Here is a 24,470-nt window from a genome sequence, read left to right as displayed (position 1 = left end):
ATTGCTGCTGCACCCCCTGAGGTCCGAGGATGACAATGACGATAATAATATGAGCAGAGTCACTGTTGTGTGGCTTCTATGTACTAAGCACCCCCCACACCAGGCACTGCTAAATGCTTTGTGTGTATTAAATTCAATCCCCATGATACCCTCAGAAGCAGGGGCGACACCTCTCCTTATTTAAAAACATAAAAGCTGAGGCTCAGAGTGGTCAAGTCACTTCCTCAAAGTCACACAGCTGGTAAATGTGTGATTAGAATTCACACTTGGGCGGCAGTCCAATTCCAGCACCAGTTCAAACCTGCTATCCGGCCTCTTTCCCATGGTGTCTTGGGTGTTGTCCCCCGGCACACTGCGTGCTCTGTGAAGGCAAGCACAGGGTGCTTCCAACCTCCGTATTCCCAGAGTCTGGCACAAGCCATGCCTGTACTTGTTTGTTGAATGGACACATGTATCCCCGTCAGAAAACCACCCCCTCTGTGAGATTCTCAACATTGCCTCAGCCTTAAGTGAGGCAGTGACTCAGCAAAGCAACCTGACCACGTTATCGTGGCCACAGCTGTGTCCTTCCCAGACCGGCCATCACCACATGCAGACAATGCCTGAAGTTGGCTTCATCACACCCAGGTGGAACTGTTTGAAGATCACATTCATTATGCTATTTAGTGTTCCTTCTCAGAAGTCATGCAATGAAGCCTTCTGAGATTTCAGGGTGTTGGGAAAATATAGGAAAATGGTCAGGGCCCCTCAGATGTTCAGAATCTTGCTGAGCATTTGATGTAAATATGCACGTGTACTCAGGTGTTCCTTGGTTATCATCTAATGTAATTGTGCATGTGCACTCAAGTGTCCTGGGTTATGGACTTAAGTATAAAGGATGAGTGGCTCTGATCCACAGTGCCCTCCACTCCCGGGATGCCCCTGGGGGAGGGGGCATGGGGAAGCTACTACTGCAGCTGGAGGCTGTTGCTGCCAGTGTCCCCGGGACTCTCTAAGAGGCCGCCACTGTGCTGCTGCTGCTGCTGAAGACTGAACTTGCATCACCTGCCAACAGCTCCCAGGATCTTTCCCAATTACCTAGCATGGACCTGCATGTGAGGGGTCTAGGAACCCAGCCTTGAGTGTGAGGGGTCTGGGGACCCAGCCTGGCATGTGAGGGGTCTGGGGACCCAGCCTGGCATGTGAGGGGTCTGGGGACCCAGTCTGTACAATGGGCTTGAAGGGTCTAAGCCCTAGCTCTGACAATATAAATGGAAACTTAGTATAACTAAAATAACGAAACATTTTGGCTTTAGTTATGATTTGCCTTACTCTACACAGGGACAGGAAAAAGTTTACCACCTTAGAGGGAATTTTATCCCTGCTTTCAAGGAGATTATGTTTAAGGAATCACCTAATTGGTCTTTGTCTCTCCAGTGTCTGGCATGGGACAGCATCATTAACACCCCTCACTCATTCATTCACTTATCTGGCACTTACTCTGGGCTAAACACATCACAAGCTTTATCTCAGCCTCACTCCAATCCAGTGAGGTAGGTATGGTTATTAGCCCCATTTTACAGATGGGGAAACAGAGGCCACAGGAGGCTAAGTGATTTGCCCAAGGTTGCACAGCTAGTAAGTGCTACTTTGTAAGTTTGACTTCAAAGCCCATTATCTCCCCACTACACTGTCTATACTATCTCTACCGCATAGACATTGCCATCATCATTTTATAGAAAATGGAGAGCACCTCAAAGACATTCTGTAAATCACCCCATGTCATCTTGGAAAGGCCAGGATTGGAACGCATGTCTTTCTGAAGGCTGCAGTCTTCAACCGCAGTGGCAGTGCTAGTCGAGGAGCCTGACATGACCTTGACTTTGGGCAGGCAGTTGGCTCTGGGCTTTATGAAGTCTAGCCAGTCCCGGCCTCCTTATTCTACGTGGGATGCTGGCCCCTCCCCACAGCAGCTAGAGTGGCGACCAAATCACAAAGCACTCAAGCCTGCTGCTACAGGTTAAATGTGTTCCCCAAAAGTTCACGTACTGGAAACCTAACTTCCACTGTAACAGTGTTAAGAGGATGGGAAATCCCATCATGGTATTTGAAAGGTAGGACCTTTAAGAGGTGATTAGATTGTGAGGACTGTACCCTCATGAATGGATTAATCCAGTAATAGTTTAATGGGTGGCTGTGGGCATGGTTCAGATGGCTTCATAAGGAGAGTGAGTGAGGACGTTAGCTCTCTTGCTCAGCCCATTCTCACCATGTGACATCCTATGTTGCTGTGGAGAGTCACCACCAAAAAGAAGGCCCTCATCAGATACGTTCCCTGAACTTCGGACTTCCAGTCTCCGAAACAAAATAAACTTCATTTCTTTATTAATTAGCCAGTTTCAGGTATTCTGTTATAAGCAACAGAAATAGACTAATATACCAGCTCCCTCACTCCTGGCACATACGGGGCCCCTTACTTGAGCTATTCAGAGACAAGTCCTGGCGTACAGACCCTGCATGATACCCAGGAGCTCATCTTGAATGCATCACCCTTTGAGGACAGTGAGAGCTTGAGCCAAACAAGCCACAAGCTGGAGGGCACAGGGACACCTTACCTCAGTGGAACCTGTGAATGCCACTTTGTCCACATCCTCATGTGAGGCGATGGCAGCCCCGGCCGTGGGGCCGAATCCAGGAATAATATTGACCACGCCTGGGGGAAAGCCAGCCTGTGGACAAATAGCAGGGACACTGGGAGTCAGCCTCCTACTCCAAGGGCCTGGGCAGGAGGAAACACATCTGTTCCCAGAGAGGCTATGACAGTTTGCTAAGATACATGAGCAGGAGCCAGGTTTATGTGGTACTGCACAGGAATTCTAATGGTACGGACAAGGGGTCTGTTCCCTTGGGTGCCCTGTGGCAGCTGACCACTCCCCCCACACTGCCACCACATTCACTCAGAACAATGGTTTCCATTCTTCAAAGGGCACCTTGCAATGAAGCCCAATGTAGAGAATAGGTAAGAGGGATAAGAACAGGTAAGCCTCTCTGGTTCAAGTACGGTGATGGTGGGGCTCTACAAACCCTTTTTGGGTCTCCTTTTCAGAACTCCTTCAGAGCAAGCCTAGATAAGGGCACTTAGAGATCAAAATGGAAACAAGCCATGCACCTCCTTGATCAAGTTGGCCACATAGAGGGCAGTGAGTGGCGTCTGCTCAGCTACCTTCATCACAACCACATTTCCAGTTGCCAAGGCTGGGCCTAGTTTCCACGCTTGCATCAGGAGTGGGAAGTTCCACTGCAATAAACAACAGCAACCTCTGAAATCCAAGCTACACCGAACAGCAGGAAGAGCCACACTGGAGAACAGAAGCAGCACCAAGTTCTCTGAACCCTGTGTGTCCCCCCAGCTTGATCGTAGGTTTAAGACAGATGCACGAGACAGGTGGCAGATGGTAATGACACGACTCACATTTACCAGTGCTTTATGTACCAGGCACTGTGCCAAACCCTAACCATTACCTTCCGAAGACAGGCACTATGTTCATTTCCACTGTTCAGATGAGTAAACTGAGGCTTAGGGGGATGAGCAATTTGCTCAAGGTCACAGAGCCACAGGGCTCAAACTCAAACTGAGGCTGGCTTTGTTAACGCCCATGTTCTCAGGCACCTCCCAACACCACCCGTAAAACCTCCACCTTTGCCATGAGTCTGGCTGAGACTGCCAAGTCTCAGCCCTCCGGATGACCCTTCGGAGAGGCTAGCACTCACCGGAATGATCTGCCCACACACCCCCACGGGTTCATGGCGGGTGTAGCTGAAGAAGTCCCCATCGATGGGAATGGTTTTCCCATGATACTTATCGGCCCAGCCGGCATAATACCTTTAAAAAAAAGAAAATTCCAAGCTTTAATCAGTGATTGTTAGGAACCCCAGAAACAATGGCAGAAAGACAAGACAAACTGATCCAGTTGGGTCTTTCTGATAACTACCTTTGCTTTTGGCTTATTCCCAGAAAGACCTAAATGAATGCTAGGGTGACAATAATCGACCCTCGGTCACTAACCTCTAAGCATCAGAATCACCTGGGGTTCTTCTTAGAAATCACCAAATTCCAGGGGCCCACCTACAACCTATTCAATCTGGCTCTCTGGGAATGATGTCCAGAAATTATCATTATTATTATTATTATTTTTTTTTTTATGACCGGTAAGGGGATCTTAACCTTGACTTGGTGTTGTCAGCACCACGTTCTCCCAAGTGAGCCATAGGCTGGCCCCGAAATTAGTCTTTTTAATAAACACCCAGATTTACTAAAATATGACTGTTGTACCAGGCCAGTACCACAGTCTAGCATCTGAGAGCCATGGACTGAATCTGGTAGGAAAGTGTGGCCTCATCAAATGGCTAGCACTTTCTGGGTGCAGAGCACTGTACTTAGACAGTACAGAGAGACAGCAATCACCAACTGGGCACCTCCCACCTGGGAAGCTCATTATTTAGACCATAAGGGACACCAGTGACAGAAAGCACAGCAAATTCAAGCTGGGGAGGAAACCAGCAGTGTGCATGTGGTATGTAATGGTTATGTTTTTCAGGGAAGGAGGAAAATGAAAGATGGGGGAAAAGATAAAGCATAGGGCAAAAGAGACATTTCTGAAATGAGTGGTGTCTAGCACGATTAGCCTGAGACTGCAGTTGATCTGGGTTTGAACACAGGTTTGTGACCCTGGAGAGAGAAATACCTAGGTAGTTAATCTCTGCAAGTCCAGGCATGGCTGCTTCCTTCCTCCCAGATCTATGTAAATATGGTCTACGTAGCTCGGTTGGTTACAACGTGGCGTTTTTTTTTTTTTTTTTTTTTGGGGGGGTTTGTTTTTCTTTAATAGGATCTGAACCCATGGCCTTGCTGTTATCAGCACCGCACTCTCCTGAGTGAGCCACGGGCCGGCCCAACAGCACGGTGTTATAACAACATGGTCAAGGGCTCAGATCCCAGACTGGCCAGCCACCAAAAAAAAAACACAAAAAAACAAAAAAAACTCCACGGTTTATATTACATGAGTTTTGCAGGCTTAGAAACACTATTTGATCAGTGCAAAATTATAATACTAAAACCCAGGAAGACATGTGGCTCTGCCTGAGATTCACGAAGCTGCCCTCTCTGGTACATCCTTGCACAGAGGGTTGCTCAATCTCGGAACTACTGACACTTGGGGCTGGAAAATTCTTTGCTGTGGGGGCTCTATCCTGTGTGTAGGATGTTTAGCAGCATACCTGACCTTTATCCATTCGATGCCAGCAGCACCCCTCCCTTGCAGTCATTGACAACCAAAAATGTCTCTGGACATTGCTCACTGTACCCTGGGAGACGTGCTCACCCTTGTTGAGCATCCTTGTTATGAAGGATAACTACTATTTTGTTGTTCAAAATAGTAGTTATCCTGGCACTTTCCTGGCACTGCTTCCGCCCCACCCTCTCTGTCCACATGTCACAGGACAGCAGCCAATATTTGCACAACGGTCTGTCTACCCTAACCACAGCTGATCAGACTCAAGACCAGCCGATCAGGGTCCCTCCCACAGGAATGTGGCATTAGGACTAGAAGATGGCATCTTAGTTTGGGTGGAATCACGAGTACAGAAACAAGCCCAGGCAGGAGAGGGAGCCAGGTCCCAACACAGAGTGGCTCCGAAGGAGGCCATGTATGGCCAAAAGAATGAAGCAAGGGAGCAGGATGAGTGAGATTCGATGGCCTTCTAGATTTGAGACCACTGACTTTGTATTGCATAAACTGGGCTGAATGAGTTTCTGTTAACTACAACCCAAAAAGCTCTAACAAAGCTCTAATTCCATGGTCATTAATCATTAGTATGATTAAACTAAGCGCAAAGCTAGCAAAAAGAGGGAAAGAATAAAGATTAGAGTAAAAACAGATGATGTGGCAAATGGAAAAACAATAGAATCAACAAAACCAAAACTTTGGTTCTTTGAAAACATTCACAAAACTGACAAACCTTTAGCTAGACTAAAACTGAGAGAAGACTCAAATAACTAAAATCAGAAATGAAAGTGGAGACATTACTACAGGCCCTACAGAGATAAAAATGACTACAGAAGAATACTATGAACAGTTGTATACCAACAAGTTAGAAAGCCTAGATAAAACAGACAAGTTCCAAGTAACATAGAAATGACCAAAAGTGACTCAAGAAGAAAGAGAAAATGTTTACAGCTAAGTTACGATTTTTGATACTGAGGGATTTTCCCCACGAAATGAAGTCTAAATGGAGCAGGTTTCTCCCACTCCTGTGATCCTTTTGCATTTTTGAAATTTGATTTCTACCTCCTGACCACAATGCTCCCTCCCCGTTGACACCTCCAGAACAAAGAAGGACAGGAAACCCAAGCCCGTACCGGAGACATTTGAGGACCATGTCCAAATCCACCAGGTAGGAGATGACGTATGGCTTGCCATTGTCCAGAGTCTCCAAGGCCTGAGCAAAGAGAATAAGGTTAGCAGAGACATGCTGTTGCAGGAGTGAAATGAAGCAAGTGGGCTGAAGGACAACATTTGACGCCTGGGCTGGGAAGGGCTGGTGGAAAACAAGGGCGAGAGTCCCCTTTGTGCCACTGAATGTCAGGGGCTTTTCTGGGCCACTGTCCTGGGTTCTCCACAGGCAGGGAGAAGAAGGGGCATGGGAGAGATGAGGCATCAATTTCTCACTCAATCACTTCACAAACACATTGTGTGAGCTTCTGCTTTCTGCCAGAACTAGATGCTGGGAATACAGAGACAACAAGGAGTTTACAGAGCAAAGAGACAGTGAATAATGACACAAATCATTAATCACACATGTGATGAGTACTAGAAAGTAGGAGGCCAGACTGCCCAACCCAGTCTGAGGAATACCAACCCGAGACCAGCCCTTTAGGCTAAAACCTTAAGCATGAGTAGGAGGCAACTAGGCCAAAAAGACATTACAAATGGCGATGGAGCTCAGAGCACCCCGGGCAGAGGGAGCAGCATGTGTCAAGGCCCTGATGCTCTAAGAAACTTGGTCAAAAATATGAGGAAAGGCTGGTAGCTGGGCTGCATGTCTGAGGGGCACAGTCCAGCATGACTTGGACGGAGCCAGACAAGGCAGGGTCTCACAGACTATGTTGAGGACGTTATCTTACAGTTACGGGATGCCAGGCAAGGCTTTAAGGCATAGTACCATGGGATAATTTGCCTTCTCGAAGGTTCACTTTATTTTATTTTATTTTTTTTGACCGGTAAGGGGATCGCAACCCTCGGCATGGTGTGGTCCGCACCGCACTCAGCCAGTGAGCGCCCCGGCCATCCCTATATAGGATCTAAACCCATGGCCTCGGCGCTACCAGCGTCGCACTCTCCTGAGTGAGCCACAGGGCTGGCCTTCAAAGGTTCACTTTAGCTGCTGTGTGATGAATGTATTGGGGGAGGGGAGGAGATTGCCTCCTGTTTTCTTCTGCCTCTCACGTATGGAGAGAAGGCCCACTATGCAGAGGGCCCTGGGGAGACCCCTTCCTGGGGGTCTCTCTCCAAGGAAGGCCTCCCCATCATAGCTTTTCTCCCTACACTCTCCAGTCTCCTCCTTTCTTAGCCAAACCCACTGCATCAAAGGAGACAGAGAGAGGGCTGACCAGTTAGTTCAGTTGGTTAGAGCGCAGCCTTTTAACATCAAGCTCACAGGTTTGGATCCCCACAACAGCCAGCCACCAAAAATCAAAACAAAACAAAACAAAGGAGACAGGAAAGCTCGTCTGGCTGATGCAGGGGCATCCCCCAAAGGTGTCTTTCCTATGTCATTCTGATCATTTACATTGTCACATCGTAGCCCCTGTCTGTTCATAGGATGCTATGAGCCCATTCCCCACGTGGGATGCAAGGGGAGAAGGCTGAGGACTCACTGCCAGGTAGGTCCGGTCCCGCTCAATCAGGTCGGCCAGGCGGTGCAGCAGGCGGCCCCTCTCAGACGCATCCATGCGGCGCCAGGGTGAGCCCAGCTGGAAGGCAGCCCGGGCAGCCTTCACTGCCCTGTCCACATCTTGCTGGAAGAGACCCACAGAGGCAACTCAGGCCTTTGCAGCAACAACCGCCTCCAGATACCACCTGCCCTGTTGCCAAGCACACCCCCGGGGCATCAGCACATGCCTGCATGGAAACTTGTCCCCAAACAGCCCTTCCTCGCCCCACATGGCTCCATCTAATAAGCTCAGTGACAGGGCTAAATAACAGCCTTCTCTCTCCTTCCCAGGAGTCACAGTGGGAATGAGGAACTTTACAGTTTCTTTTCTGGTATATTCATTTCAAAACCCTCCAAAGAGTTTTGGAGGGAGAGGCACACAGGAGTCAATGCTTAGAATTTGAGCACTTTTTACTGCTTCGTAAGCAGCAAGCCCAGCAAAATGGATCATGCCTTCTAAGACAACTAGCAATCTCCAACAAATGCAGGTTTAACCAACTTCCCTCTCCTTGGAGAAGCGGTAAAATCAACACAGCTAGTAGCATTTTTCATAGAGGGATATGAATCAGGAATCAGGGAACAGGGTTTTCATTTATATTGAACACATTTACCATTGGACTGTCTGATGAACCAAAAAGATTCACATTTGCTTTTAGCAAAGGAGGCAAGGCCTTACGTATGAGTGTAAAGGACTGTATTAAAGCAGAGGGCAGGAAGCATTCTTGAGTTATTTTTAATGTCTTTTATATTTAAAAAAATAAAATACTTTTACCAAGAATCTAATTTAAAAATTCTTAAGATATTATTGATTTTTTTCAGTTCCTACCAGCATATGTAATTCAAACCAACAATAGAGCTAGATCTTAGGAAGCCCAAATTCTAACTAATAAGATTTCCATCTAGCTGTGCATCTCCTTTCTCTGATCTTCAACTTCCAGGTCTGGAAAGGACAGAACGGATTAGATGGTCCCTGAATTCACAAGTCTATAAACGCACACTATATGAATTTTCCAACCCAGATACCTTTGTTTTCAGAGAAGAGCTCCTTTTGATTCATTTACTCAAAAGTTTTTTTGTTTTTTGTTTTTTTTTAAAAGATGACCGGTAAGGGGATCTTAACCCTTGACTTGGTGTTGTCAGCACCACGCTTAGCCAGTGAGCAACCGGCCATCCCTATATGGGATCCGAACCCGTGGCCTTGGTGTTATCAGCACCACACTCTCCCGAGTGAGCCACGGGCCGGCCCCCTACTCAAAAGTTTTAATTAGCATGTTTCAGTTATGAAAGTAATACACATATATGGTAAAGTTTCAACAGTACAAAAATACATAAAAAAACAAAAACATTCCTGTCCAAAGGCAAGTCACCAGTTCTCACCTTGTCTCCTTCAGCTACCTGACAGATGACCTCTCCTGTGGACGGATTGACTGTGGGGAATGTTTTCTTGCTGGCGGCATCATGCCATTCATTGTCTATGAAAATCTACAATAAGAAGGAAAAAGTTCTCAGAACCAGCTTTCAACTGAACACTGACCACCTGCAATGTAAGAAAAAAAAAATCAGAACAAATATGGATATATATGAATTAGCTTCAGAGAGGTATAGCCTGGAGGTTAAAAGCACAGGCCTTGGAGAAAATCTAAGCTGGAATGCCCTCTGCCAAGTGACCTTGAGTAAGTCATTTGACCTTTCAGAGCCTTGGTTTCTTTGAAAAATGAGGAGAATGTTCCTACCTGTTCCAGTTATTGACTGCTGTAACAAATCACCCTAAAACTCAGTGGCTTGAAATGATTTATTATCTGTCACAGTTGTGTCCCCTGATTGGGCTCAGCTGGGCAGGGCTCACGTGGGCTCACTCATGTGGTGACAGTCCAAGGGCAGCTGGGCTGGATCATCTGAACTCCATGGTGCTGGATGTGCAAGATGTGTGCTTGTCACTCACTTGTCTGGCACCAAGCAGCTGCTTGGGCTTCCTGACTACATGGCGGGCTCAGCCCACTCACACGGCAGCTGGTTTCCCCAGAAAAAGAGTGTTCCAAGAGACCCAGGTGCAAGCTGAAAGGCTTCCTAAGATCTAGCTTCAGGAATCATGTGGCCTCATTTCTGCCACCAAATTCTGTTGGTCAAAGTGAGTCAGAGGCCCAGTCCAGATTCACAGGTAGGAGAGACAGCTTCCCCTCTCCTCGGGAGGAGCAGCAAAGAATGTGCAACCACCTTTACCTACTACACTTTCACCCAAGGTTGTCATGAGAATGGAATTAGATTATTCTTTCACCCATTCAGCAAATATTTAGTGAATCCCTGTGATGGGCCAGGCACTATTCCAGGGCTGAGGACATAGTGGAGACAAAAAAACAACAAAGATGTTGCTCTCAGGGTGCTGTCATTGTCACGGGCACAGAAAACCAGAGACACAATCAAATATACAAGATCACCTCAGAGTGTAGTGATAAGTGCGAAAAAGAAAAATGGGATCCAGAGAAAGTGACTAAGGGAGGGGGTATGCAGAATGTTAGCCAGGATGGCTGGGGGGTCCTCCCCGAGGATCAGACGCATGACTTGAGTCCTGACTGATGAAAAGGAACCACTCACAGGAAGAGAGAGAGGACAAGCAGTCCAGGCAGTGGGAACAGCAAGTGCAAAGGCCCAGGGGCAGGAACAAGTCTGATGGATCTGAGAAAGAACAAAGGTGGCCAGAGTTACTGGTGAACTAGGAAGTGAAAGGGACGGAATAAGAGAGGAAGGTGGGTCCCGTGAAGCCCTCAGTTCAGCACCTGGCTCATAATTAAAACTAGGCCATCGCTGTTGTTGCCAGTGTATTAACAGCGACCAAGCCATGTCTAGGGAAAGATCTCATTCTTCATCAGGCCACAGCAGGGAGGTGGAAGCCTCTTCATTTGCTCAGAGAGAGAGTCCTTATCAAAGCTGCTTGATAAAGTGCCAAAGTTTGCTCTCTGTTCCCCAAAAGCCAGGCGATGGTCTCAGGGGAGCACAGAGAAGATCTCCCAGTAAGCTGTTCCCTTCAGGCTCAGGGAGGCGCCCACAGTGGTCACTTCCCCAGGGCTCAGGGAAAGGCCACAGGTGAGGTGAAGGCAAGGATGTCCAGCTCTCTGCCTGCCTTCCTCAAGGGGTCTCTTTGGCCCCAGCATCCCAGCATGGCTTAGCACCTCAGGCCTGAGTCTACGATCCCACACAAGACCAAACCACCATGCAAAGCCTGGAGCTTGTTTCATACCAGGGCCCAAGATCTGAGGATCAGCAGGACCCAGGGAGCGGTAGCCAGGGTTAGTGGTCAAGAGCCAAGGTTTGGGACAAGAATCTAGATGAATCTGGACTCTCCTGCTTCCAGTTTTGTCACACAGGACAAGGCCTTTACCTCTCTGCGCCTTTGTTTCCTCACCGACAGAGTGGGACTCATTATAGTAGCCCTTCATAAAGTGGCATGTGAGAGTTCAGAGAGTTTGTGCCTCACCTAAGCATGCAGCAAGTGCCCGGTGCTGTGATAATGATAGGGCGACTGGGCACCCCAGGAAGGAGCCAGTCAGGTAAGGACCTAGTGGGGTCACTTTTCCAGGCTGAAACTTGATATTTCTGCACAATCCATATACCACCATCACGGCAGAATCTGCAGCTGTGCATACACAGTAAAGACTCTCGGCATTAGGCAGGAGAACGTGGGTAAACATTAACCAGATTTTTGAAAATATATTTGTGTGGTTTCCTGATAACCAGGTGATCATTAATCTTTAGGGAAATGAATTAGAGCACAGCCTTATAACACCAAGGTCATGGGTTCGGATCCCCGTACAGGCCAGATGCAAAAGAAAAAAGAAAAAAAAAAAAAATCTTTAGGGAAATAACATTCTTGTTTCTTCCGGCAGGAGGGCTGCCCGGGCGTGGTAAAAAGAGCCCAGGCACAGAGCCGGAGTTCAATTTCAACTCTGCCATGCCTGGGTGGAAGGCCCTGGATACATGCTCCTCCTCTCTGAGAATCAGCCTCCTCTCTATTTAATGTGGAGGAGGGGCAAGCTCCTGGGGCCTCTCTAACTAACATGAGGAGGAGGGACAGGCACACGCAGGCGGGCAGCCTGCGACTGTGTGCTGAGCTCTGCTGCTGTCTTCACCTGCAGTGCGGGCTCGGGGTTCACAGCCTCACACCCCACCACATTGGTGTTGGAGTGAGCAGGACTGAAGCCATGTTGGGACCTAAAGCTGCCTGGGCTGCACAGGTGGGGGAGGATATTAAAAAGGACAGTTTTTTCCTCTCCACTCTTGCTTCACATCCCCTGACTTTCTTATCTCACTCGCTAAGTAGGAAAACAAGGCTGTGAAGCTAATTAGTACTTTGCAAAGCTAACAGTTCTTTCTTTGAGACTTGTAGAGTTTTGAGAAATAATCAAGGCCAAACGACTGGCAGCTGACCTTGGGCACTAGCCAAGTACACTGGCGCAAATCAAAATCTTGCAGAATCCTGAGATAACAGCGAAGATGAGAACAGAAACCGGATGAGGCCTTGGCGAGACCTTGTACCTGACACATAGACACGGACCCCTCGTAACTCCCATCTCCTGCTCTCCTGCTTTTCACCTCCCACATTCCATTCCCTCAACCCATCCTTTAAAAACCCCTCAGTAAATGTAAATCTTTGAGATGGGGTAGCCTGCCATCTCCTTCAGGTGAATACATCTGCTTTTCTAACACCAACCATTTGACTTCTGAGCTTTTTTTCTTTCCTTTTCAAAAGGGAGGGCAGCCTGACCTGAGTCCAGTAAAATTGGCAGCTACATGCTTGAGGCAGCGAGGGAGGCTGGCTGGAGTGGGTGGGGTGAGCTGGGCTGGTCTTGTACTGTCCCCTCCAACCTCTCATCCCCCCCACCCCCAGGAGGACATCCACCTGGTCTCCTGAATGTCATGGAAACAGCTAACATTTACTAGCTTCTCACTATGAGGCAGCCCCTGCAGCAAGAGTTCTCTGCACTTGAACTGTTCCCATTCAAATCTCATGGCAAACCTAGAAGATGAACTCCATGTTCTCCACTTCACAGAGAAGGACAATGAGGCACAGAAGAGATCAAGCCACTTGCTCAAGGTCACATGGTAGCGAGGGCAGAGCCAGGATTTTGATGTGCTCTTTACCCAGTTCTTCCAACTCCAACCTCTGGTCACAGGCCAGTTCTGCTTTCAAGGAGGTTCAAACTCTCCTATTCATGAACTTTCATCTTCATGGTTTACTTACTGCCCCGACACAGGCTGACTTCGCATTTTTAGTACCAAACTCAAAGTCAGACAGATCTGGGTTCAATTCCTGACTCCACCCCTCGCAGATGGTGAGCCTGGGCAAATGCCTTCACTTCCCAGATGCTTTAAGGAATACCTTTGGGGGCTAATATGGGGATTAAATGACAGCAGGTGTGGTTTCCTGAGCTGGGCCCACAGCAGGTGACTACAGTATTGCTCTAAATCCTGGAACTCTCTCAGGTCAAAGATTCTGAGCAGCAATGGACATCACCCTTTTCTGTGTGTTCTGTGCTCAACTGCATAATAAACTAGCCTGTCCTGAAAAAGCTTTCATTGTGATTTTGCAAAGACCAGGAAGTATGCAGGGGAGAAGTGGGCCAGCTGGGTAATCTCCCACAGGCCCCACTCCTTTCTTCCCGGGCAAAGACCAGGCTTCCCCATCTGATTTAGATTAGGTCCCTGGAAGGATCACTTGTTTGCCTTTGGAAACCCTGAATTTGCTGAGTCATGCTTCACTGGAGAATTAGGTGAATCGATTTTCAACAATCTATCCAATCTTCTCCACCGATAAGATAAACCTGGGTTTGCTTAGCAGTAACCTGGAAACTTCTCCGGTTTAGATTTCTCATTTCTCTTCTTCTGGAGCCAGACTCAGTGGTCTCCCCTCCCTGGGCTGAGGAGCTAGGGTAGGAATTTCTGTGACACTGAGTCTCTGCCAAAGTTCTGCTTCAAGTGAGGAGAGTTTCACAGCAACTTCTCTTGAATAAACAAAAGGACAAACTCCAGGACAAATGCTTTATAACCTTCTGGCCCCAAACCCAATGCTTGACTTACATAACATGTCTAATTTAGTCACCCTGGGGGGAGGGGAGTCCTCCAAACCCACGCTTCCTTTTTTCTTCTTTTGTTTTGGTGGCTAGCTGATCAGTACAGGGATCAAACCCTGGACCTTGCTGTTATCAGCACCACACTCTAACCAACCGAGCTAACCGGCCAGCCCCTGCTTCCTCTTTACAGTTTCTAGAGGCAGAGGGACATTAAAAGCTGATATTTTGGATCTGGACTGCTGGCAAGATGCATAAACTTTTTCCATCAAAATTCTCTAATTTCTATACATTTTCATAAGTACTTCTCACTTTGTTTTGTAAAAGTTGCATTCACCCATGCATTACATAAGCTTTAACTGACAGCCATCACCACGCACCAGGGAGGGGTCAGACGGCGCTATTGAGGGGGACCTTAAGGGCAAGATCAAGGAAGAGCTTGGGGACAGGGGGACTGAAAGGTCCCGTGTGGCTGCAGAGTGCAGGTGAGAGGAGAACCGAGGCTCTCAATCCCACTTACTGTGTACCAGGAACCGCACTTGGTGCTGGGGGCATTGGAGGGACCGGGACAGACAGGGCAGCGCCCATTCTAAGTGGGGATAATAATAGTAGACTTCCTATTTCATAACCTGCTTTTCTCAGTAACAGTTTATCTTGGACATTATTCCATAGGAAGATCTGCCTCATTATTTTACAGACAGACCACAGTTTATTTAACCATTTCCTACCAATGCACTTTTAGGACACGTGTTCACTGTTCTGACAATGCTGCTGCAGCAAACATTGTTTTACATGTGTTTTTGCAAACTTGGGGCATATTACTGTGTACAAATTAGATTTCTGAGTTGGAGGATAACACAGATATCTTGTTTTCCAGGCCTGGCAAAATATAAACTGCAAACACAGACTTGGTGGTAGCGGTGGCAGCAGGGGACGGGGAGGAGAACCTGGGGCGGAGTTGCATGAGCAGGACAGCTAGACTCTGGGGGCGGAGGCCTGACCAAGGCAAGAAGAGAAAGATATTCCGGCTACCACCCCCACACCCCATGACAATGGGCAGTCATAATCTGCCCAAAGTCTCCAATAAAAGGTTAAATTATGTTCAGTAGCACCAATTTAAGGAGGCAGAACACATTCTAGAAAAATTTCGGTTCACGCTTTGATGCATGAAAGAACTAGGGAATACCTGGGAAATACACGTCCCTGGAATACCTTATTTTCACAAATACTGAGTGAGTGAGCAAATGCTGTGGTTTTCCAGCCTGGGATGATTCCTGATGGCATTTATAAGCGCCAGTTGGGTAACTGTGTCCAATGGAAAGCAGATGCTATCTTTTGTATACAAGATCCCAAGGCATAAAGCTCAAAGTAAACATGGAATGCCACACTCTTTCACACTTCACACATCATCCAGAACCTTGGGGCTAGTCTGCAGTTAAGGCCAAGAGCAGCCGGTCTCCCCAGACTCACTGGAAACATTCTGGCACTTGACCTCAGCCTTCCTCTCCCCACTTCGGTTCTGCAGTCTTAGATTTGCACCACTTCTAAGATGGGAGGGTTGATTCTACTGTGGACTATTTGCCAGGCAGGCGCAGTTTCAATTTGTCAACGTGCTATGGTTTGGCAACCTCTGCCTTGCTGAGATCGCTTTCCCCTAGACAATTTCACCACCCCCTGTGCCTCCCCACAGTCCCGTTCAGGTAAACTCCCAAATACTTTGCAATAAGACCCTTCTGAGTGGATATATACTGGGTTCTCATTAAATAACCCTTTCCCTTGCTCCTGGAGCATGAAATTGTAAACATAGTTTCATAAATAGTAAGCAATAATGCATTCAATAAATATTTACTGAACAGCGATTCTATGCCAAGTTCAGTGCTAGGTGCCGAGAACACAAATGTGAACAACACAAACACAGCTCCTCCTTCCTGATTTCAAATATTTGATTCAATTGTCCCTTAAATATTTACCTGCTTGTCTGATCAGGAGGTCAGGAGGCAGGATAGCATGTGGCTAGGAGCACATGGTGTGTTAGAGCTGGACAGAACTGATTTGGAAGCCTGGTTTCAAACTTATAACTTAATGTGAACTTGACTTCCCTGAGCCTCAGTTTCCTTACCTGTAAGATGGGACAGAAACTATACCTGCCTTATAGAGTTGCTGGTAGAATGAAAGATGAAAATTTAGGCAAAAGTCCTCAGTATGGGGCCTGATTAAAAAAAAAAAGTGATTGATAATCATGATTATTGGATCAGGGAATACATATGCATGTCCACAACACATACATTCTGCACTCAACTTGACCTCAATACCACAAACATTACACAGTCCCCGCCTTCCACAGGGAATACATTCCAAGACCCCCATGGATGCCTGAAACCACAAATAATATTGAATCCTATACATACTACTTTTTTTGTATACATTCGTACCTAGGATAAAGTTTAATTTATAAATTAGGCACAGTAAGAGATTAACAACAATAGCTAATAAAATAGAACAATTGTAACAATATACTGTAATAAAAGTTATATGAATATGGTCTCTCTCTCTCTCTAAAAATCTCAATTGTACTGTATTCACCCTTCTTGTTGACCAAGGTTAACTGAAACCACAGAAAGCGAAAGAGTGGATAAGGGGGGACCGCTGTATTGTAGCCCAGTCACCTGTAACTGAAGTGTGTCCTACGCACTCTGGGAGGGCAGGAGGTGTTGAACACCACTTGCATTCCCTGATAAAAAACTGTTATTAGAATCAGAATTAACCATGATGGCCTTCAGTGAAACTCCCCAGATTCTCCGGGTTGCCTGTCAAACAAGCAGTTAACTAGTGTGATCAACAGGGTGACAGTTCACTTGACTCATTCAGTACAAAATTACTCCAAACCACTGTATGGCCCAACACGGATTTTGGCTCATTCTGTAAGAATCTCCCAGGAAGACAAGAAAAATCAAGTTCCACTTCATATATACTGTGTTAACAGGGATTTTCTGCAGGGGTGGGGTATCAGAGGACCACTATTTTCTCTCCTTTTTCTTTTAATATTTGTTCACAAGGTATTCAGCTTTAAAGAAATAAAACATTTAAATAAAATCAAAGTCCCCTTTCACCACTACTCAGAAGCATGTTCCCTATCTGGCCCCATCAGCTCAGGTAATCATCACCCTCACAGCGTGCAGTACATTCTTACACATTTCATATGGAGATATGTCTATCCACATTCAATATAAAGTTTTACTTAGTTTAATTTTAATTGGCTTCATATTGTGTAAAGTGCTGGACATTTTTTCCCTCTATGAAACATGTTTTTAAGATTCATTGTTCACACAGATCAAGCTAATTCTTCGTAACTGCTGCATGCATAGAATTATTCCTTCCTGTAACTGTAAAAGAGGTTGTTCATCTATTTCCCTATGAAACCCAAACTGGCTTATTTCCTAAATTTTTGCTAATATAAACTATGTTGCAATGAACATGTGAGCAGTGCATATGTATATTTCCAGTGAGTGTCTACCTTGTAGATTCCTGTAATGCTTTACTTTTCCTACTGAGGATGTATTACTGTTGTAATCAGAAAATTCCACATAGGAAGATCCTTTCATAATTCCCTTTTGGTCAGTTCTCTAGTTCCTGAGTGTTGGGGTCAAGGGGCTAAAAATAAAGATGCAAGTTTAATTCACCCCAAACTCCCACTCAGCTTCACCACAACCTAGTTCACCCCCTCAGGAAACAAACTGCAAATACAAGAGCACCATATTAAATGGAGTTTTATCACTGTTAGATCATAAGCTCAACAGCATCACTGTCATCCCAGTTTTTACTTAAGGCTGTGATAAATATGGAGGCACCAGCAGCCATGAGCCTGGCACTGCTAAGGGCTGTATAAGGATGACCCTGTTTCATCCTCACAGCAACCCTCTGATACAGATGGGATTTTCACCCCATTTTTCAGATGTGGCAGCTGAGGTACAGAGCACCCCCACTTGCACATGCTCCCCTCTTCCCTGTTTTATTTCTCTTCATAGCATGGATCACCTTGTGCCGTACTATGCATTTCACTAATTTATTTGTCTCTCTCCACCTTCCAGGATGCAAGCCTCCCATGGGCAGGGATTCTTGTCTGTTTTGTTCCTTGCAACTGGGGGTGCTTAGGAAAATGCCTATCAAATGAATGAACCTCCCCAAGGTCTCATCAACTAGTGAGTGGCAGGCAGTCTGAGTCCAGAGTGCAAAACAATGTCTCACAATATTCTCTCATTCATTATTACTACCAACAAACATGGATTGTTAATGTTGAAGATGAAATTATTAGCCTGTGGAGTATACATAAAGCAAGTATATGTCACAGGGCCTAGTTTCAGGTTTAGCCTAACTTCTCAAAAGTGCATATAAAATGTTAACCTTACAAAAGACAGGAAATTTTTCCCCAGGCTAGTCTCTGTTGTAAGATAAAGAATTGTAGCACAGCAAGGTTGCTGGCTCAGAGGACAGACAAGTTACTGATTGATATGTAAAGATACTGGGAAATTTCTGTAAGGAGAGAGAATGTTTGCTAAGATCAAGCTTTTGTTGGTGGATTGGATTTAACCTCTTGCAAATTGCATTATGGAATGTCACCTTGCTTGTTTTGCTGAATGTTACCAGCCTATATTGTTAAACTATAACCCCACCTATGTTCTTTTCTTGTAACTTCCTAGTCTGGAGAATAAATGCAAGGGGAGAACTCCAGTTCTTGGTTAATTTCCCAAAAGGAAGGAATGCCTCTCTCTTGAGGGTTCCAGGAGATTAACCTCTTTGGGGCTTCTCACTGCTCAGAAGAGATGGGCTTTGAGTAATCCTTTGAGGCTCCATCACCCAGGGGAAGAGGGGTGACAAATCCATGGGAAGCAAAGCAACATTAGCCATGCTCCAGCCAGGGGGATTACTTTGCTGAAACCACAGTCCCTTGGGTTTTCCTTTGAGTTGTCTTTCCAGATCTTAAACACTCTCCAAGGAAGGGATAAAAAAAGAATGAAAAATGAATATCCATTTCATACACAGAGGTGTATGTCTCTGAAACCTGTCAAGGAAGAGAAATGTTGCTCTTCAGGAAGCCTGGCCACAACAGCTCTCCCTACCAGTCCCTGCTGGGGAAAGGAGAACTCACCCTAAAATCTGCCTAACCCAGCCAAGTTTACCCACCCCGAGGCCCCACCCAAGACAAGGAGAGGCAAGAGGACACCAAGAAGGTGGACCAAACCACCCCACTCAACCCCTTTTGGGTAGAGAAAGAGGTGGAAAGGAGAAGACCTATTGCCTGGACCCCCTTCCAGGAGAGACCCAACAAGTTTGAACAGCAACTTTCTCCCCAGTGCCCTTAACCCTCCAAATACCCTTGAGAGAGAAAACCCAGTGCCTGCAGAAGCAACTACAGACCAACCTAGTAGCTCCTCTTTGGGAAACTGACTCAAGAACAGTTCATTGAACTTCAAGGAACTAATAACCCTCCCTCCCCTCCCCGTCCGGACATGTCCAGGTATATGAGCTAGTTTGTACCCAGAGCCCCTGGTAAGAAGCCTTGGCATTCTTGCCAGCAGGGTTTGCAACAAGACAACACTGGAAACAGCCCAAGGAGCTTTGGGAGTGGCCAGTTCCAGCAAGGTGCTGCCACAGAGTGGAATGCTTGGCAGTTCTTGGGAAGAATTAAATAAGACCTGAATGTACTCAGATAATCCAGACACACTGTTCAATGAGACAGAGAGCTTCAGAACCTAAGTTGGAGCATCTCATTCATTAAAAAAAAAATTCTAGTTCTTTCTCTTTTTCTCACACACACACACGCACACGCACACGCACACGCACATGTTTGTAAATGCAAAGAAAATATATCAAGATCACACAACCACCAGTTAACAGTGCTCTTGCGGAGAGTGCAATGGGGTATCTGGTATCCCAGACTTTTAAGTCAGTACTCTTTGCATTTTTTATAGTGAGCATGTGTTGCTTTTATGATCTCAAAAAATCTGATAAAGAAAAGCAGCCGCAGGGAGAATTTACTCCACTCCCCCAACCTACACCCCCAGGCTAAATCTGGAGAACAGGACCCGTGTTATCTACGAGGCCTGGGTGCACATTTGCAGCCATGATCTGGGCCAGACAAGCAGGTGCACTCTTGAAAGCAGTCAGCTAGGAGCCGGCTCCACAGCATCCTAAATCAGCAGTAATCCCAGAGGACTAGTGGTCTCTTTATTCCCACCCAAAGCTACAACATACCATGGAATGTTCTGATTAGGGATTTACTCCTGGGAGTCCAGATGTGAACTCCAACTTACCCACTGACTTCAGTCTTTAGGCAAGTCACTAAACCTCTTTGTGACTCAGTCTCCTCATCGGTAAAATGGAGATAATTACAGCACCTCCCTCACCGGGCTGTTGAAAGGATCAAATTAAACGACGAAACAAGTAAATGCTTAGAACAATGCCAGGCGCAAAGGCTGTGCAGAGACAAGAGCTGTTATTAACTGTGAAGTTCCCACCAAGCGAACGAGGCGCTGTGCTCACTGTACACGTTATCCTCTGACTCCCTTCCCATTTACAGAAGAAACAAATTCAGAGAAGGGCAGCCAATTTGCACTTGTTGCACAAACAAAACGAACTCTTTCATAACCGATTTCCTTCTCTGAATTCCTGCACTTTACCCGAACTCAAATATCAAAAGAAAAAAATATCCAAAGTCTTGTCTGAGCAAGAAATCGGCCACTGGGAATCAGTTTTATCCTGCAAAGTCCCTCCTTAGTTTGGTCAAAGAGAGCCAGCCAGCTCCATTTGGGAACCCAGCCCTGCAGGCGAAGGTCCCACGCCCTTTTCCCATTCCTGGCCGTGGAAGCAGCGGGAGTGCCGACTGGCCTTGGCTTCTCCCTCGGTGAACTGGTGAATTGCAGCTAAAAACTACCTCTTCCTCCTAGTTTTTCCTTTTGAACTTCCTTGGACGAGGGTATGAGTCAAGGAGTAAGAGACGACCAAAAAAAAAAAAAAAAAGAAAAGAAAAAGAAAAGAAAAGTTCCTGCAAAGAGGGTCTTAGACTGAAACGTGTTCTGGGTGAGAGACGGTGGAGACCCTGCGCAGACACTGCGGCAACTAAGGGGCCCGAAAGCCGAGGACCACGGGCGATGGGAGGGAGTACGAACCCCAAGAGTTGGCGCTGGAGAACCGGATAAGGGGCTCAAATCACAGCGGGATCATGGCACGGGGACTGTAGGGCGGCGAAGGGGTCAAAATGCTCGCAGGACGGGAAGGAGAACGTGTGCGTAAAGATCAACCACAGCAAACTGCTCGAGCCCCAAATGGGTAAACTGAGGTCCTCCACGGCCCCCCATCCTTTCTACCTGGCAGGCTCGGTTCTCCTGCCGAGGGGCCTGCAGAGAGAGACTCGGGCCCGAGGACAAAGCGAGGGACTCACCTGGTTGTAGAAGACCTCGGGCTGCTGGTTGGGGGCCGGGACGGCCTGGGTGGCGGCGGCCGACAGGAGACGGCGGCCCAGGCGGGGCCCGAGGCCGGCAGCGGCGAGCGCGGCGGCGCGCAACATGCTGCAGGGGCGTTGGGGCGTGCGGACCGACCGGAGTGCGCGGCGCGGAACGCGGAGTCACCGCGCTCGCCGCCTGTCCCCGCCCCCCCCCCCCGCCGCGCGGCCGCCAATGGGCAGGCGCAGGGCGGGGCGCGGGGCGGGGGCGCGCCCGTCACCTCCCCAGCCTCCTGCCAGTGCAGCGGCCACCCGCTGTTCTCGGCCGATGCCCCCCACCGCCTGTCCCCGCCCCCCGCGTGGCGCGCCGCGTGTGCGGAAGGGCCCCAGTTCGCTAGTGCACCGCGCATTGGTTGAACCCCTACTGTGTACAGGCCCGAAGCAGAGCGACCCTGACTTCCCGCGCTGACACTGTAGAGGGAGAGACCCACCTTAAACCCAAACACGAGGTCATTTCAGACGATGATGAGCGCCATGAAGGAGATGAATAAGGTGAAGAGATGTTCGGGGCAGGGACTGCTTTTAAATACCGTGGTCAGGAAGTGACGAGTGAGACCTGAATGATGGAAAGAGCTGGTCTTGTACAGGTCTAAGGAAGAGCATTGGGGGGAGGGGGGGTTGTGGACAACAAGTGCAGAGGCCTCGAGGTGGGGACACCCCCCACCCCGCACGTGTCAGGAAAATGGAAAGAAGGGAGCCCCGTGAACAAGGGGGAGAGCGATGGCAGGGGAGGGGACAGCGGAGGGCAGGGCCATGGCCGGGAGGGTCTTCCAGGCAGTGGAGTTTAGTGCAGGATGACCTGCTTGATTTGCTTCTGCCTCTGATGGTTTCTGACTGTGGAGGATGGACAACGAGAGAGCGGGAGCAAAAGGAAAGGTTTCACAAATACTTTTATTCCAGAGACATCCGGGAGCTGGGCATGGGGATGCAGGAAGGAGTGAGAGGACATTGGCTAGGAAGGGGACGGATATCACCTAATGTGCGCATTTCAACGATAAATGTCAGTGGAAGCCCAGAAAGGAGAAGAGCCCAGCGGGAGGAGCTGAGCTGTGCAAAAAGTATGTTTTGACACAGAGAAGCACAGGAAAGGGACACATCTTGGTAACAAGTGTCCGGGGAGCTGATTGTGGCCGGAGCTCCAGGAGCTGAAGCCAGAGAACTTGGCCAAGGCCCACTTATGAAGCAGCAGGCAAACATGGTGATCCAAGGGCTGAAGGAGACCAGGTGTGTGTTTTATGAGTTTTGTTTTGCTTTGCTTTGAAGGGCTAATATGATATCAAAAGGATATTGTAATAGAGCCTCTGTATGAGATATGCCCCCAAATTCCAGGGACTAATAAAGTCCCTGCTCACGTTGCTCCTCACAGGCTGGAACTACTGGAGTTCTCCTCTAGCAGGAACTCAGGGACCCAGGTTCCTTTCTTTGTGTAACTCTAATTTCAACACCAGATTGCAAAGTCACCCCGGGTCTCAGCACCATTTTTCACCAACCAGAGGAGAAAAACGCAGTAAGGATGGTACATGGGAGGTTTCTATGAGCTGAGCCGCTTTTCACTGGCTAGATGTCAGTCACATGACCCCTCCTCCATGCAAAGGCGTCTGGGAAATAAGTGCCCAGGAAGAAGGGGAAATAGGTTTGGAGATCAGCAGCAGAGATCATCTGAAAAGTGAGTCTCCCTCACTTCTCTGTATGCAGCCAACAGTCCCCACTTCCACTTCCCAAAGGCATCTCGCTTTTTTTTACTTGATAATGAGGAGGTAGATCATTTCATCACAGCAAGCAAGGAAAGTGTCCCCATTATGCTTAACAGCTACGTGGTATTTCACTGGCTATGTGCACCATTTTTATTTCATGAATTTCCTGTGGATGGACATTTAGGTTGTTGCCAATCTTTTGCCATTACAAACAATGCAACAAGGTATATCCTTGATTTACTTGAGAAATTAATACAAATGGAACAGCTAAGTCAAAGGATATTAACAATTTAAATAGAGATATTGCCATATTATCCTCCATAGAGGTTTGATTAATTAACGCCCCACCCCTGTCATGTCTGAATTTCCTTACATTCTTACCAGTACAATTATCAGATCTTTTTTAGCTTTGCTATTCTGATAGGTGAAAATAGCATTTCTTTTTCTTTTTTTTTTGGAGGGTTGTCTAGCTGGTACAGGGGTCGAAGCCTTGTCCTTGGTGTTATCAGCACCACACACTAACCCACCGAGCTAACCGGCCAGCCCAAATAGCATTTCACTATCATATTAATTTGCATTTCTCTTCCCCTGAGTGAGCTTGAGCATCTTTGCCTATGTGAAGTTATCTGTTTTTTTCTCTGCTACAAACTAACTGTTCATGTCCCTCGCTCATTTTCCTGTCAGATTTGTTGGCCTCTTTAAAATTGATTTGTAGGTGGTGTGTGTGTGTGTATCTGTGTATCAAGGCAGTTGACATTTTGTCTATCATATGTGGTCCAAATACTTTCTGCCAATCACCAGTTATCTTTTTACTACTAAATGCCTTAAGTAGCTGAGTGTTTCTGAACTATGTTCTGTTTCATTGATCTGTCTATTTGTGTGCCAGTATAACGCTGTTTTGATCACTGAAGCTTTCTCATAAGTCTTAATCTCTCATACTGTCATTACTCTTAATCAGGAATTTTAACCTGGAAGTGATGAGGTTGCATCTGTGCTATTCCCTTTGGGAACAGCATGGAAAGTTGGTTGTAAAAGGGGAGACAGGCTGGAGGCAGAGAGCTGCAGCGAGAGACACTGAGGGCCTGGTTAGAAGCAATGGGGGTGGCTGGGAAAGAGCGTGGAGGTAGAATTGGCAGGTAGCTGTGAGGGGATGAGGGGCGGGAGGATGGTGCTGAGGTTCCTACCATCTGCTGTTCACCAAGACAGAGAAGCCAGGAGAAGCAGTAAATTCAGTTGTGGGAGGGG

The 24,470-nt window shown here is 47.3% G+C and overlaps 1 protein-coding gene across 1 annotated transcript in view; it reads right to left on the bottom strand.

Annotated features, from left to right (window-relative positions):
• Positions 1–21,659, bottom strand: part of ALDH2 (aldehyde dehydrogenase 2 family member) — a 33,202-nt gene extending 11,543 nt beyond the window's left edge. Inside the window, exons 1-7 of the mRNA XM_063085473.1 lie at positions 21,472–21,659; positions 9,349–9,453; positions 7,916–8,056; positions 6,398–6,477; positions 3,751–3,862; positions 3,149–3,277; positions 2,595–2,708 (exon numbers count right to left, since the gene is read on the bottom strand). Coding sequence (XP_062941543.1) covers positions 2,595–2,708; positions 3,149–3,277; positions 3,751–3,862; positions 6,398–6,477; positions 7,916–8,056; positions 9,349–9,453; positions 21,472–21,597 — 807 coding nt within the window. The 5' untranslated portion in view covers positions 21,598–21,659. The remainder of the gene's footprint in view (positions 1–2,594; positions 2,709–3,148; positions 3,278–3,750; positions 3,863–6,397; positions 6,478–7,915; positions 8,057–9,348; positions 9,454–21,471) is intronic.
• Between the last annotated feature and the right edge of the window lie 2,811 nt (positions 21,660–24,470).

This window comes from Cynocephalus volans, chromosome 2 (genome assembly GCF_027409185.1).
Source record: "Cynocephalus volans isolate mCynVol1 chromosome 2, mCynVol1.pri, whole genome shotgun sequence".
Classification (NCBI taxonomy): Eukaryota; Metazoa; Chordata; class Mammalia; order Dermoptera; family Cynocephalidae; genus Cynocephalus; species Cynocephalus volans.
Note: the sequence above shows the minus strand (reverse complement) of the source record. Positions and strands in the feature narration are given on the sequence as shown.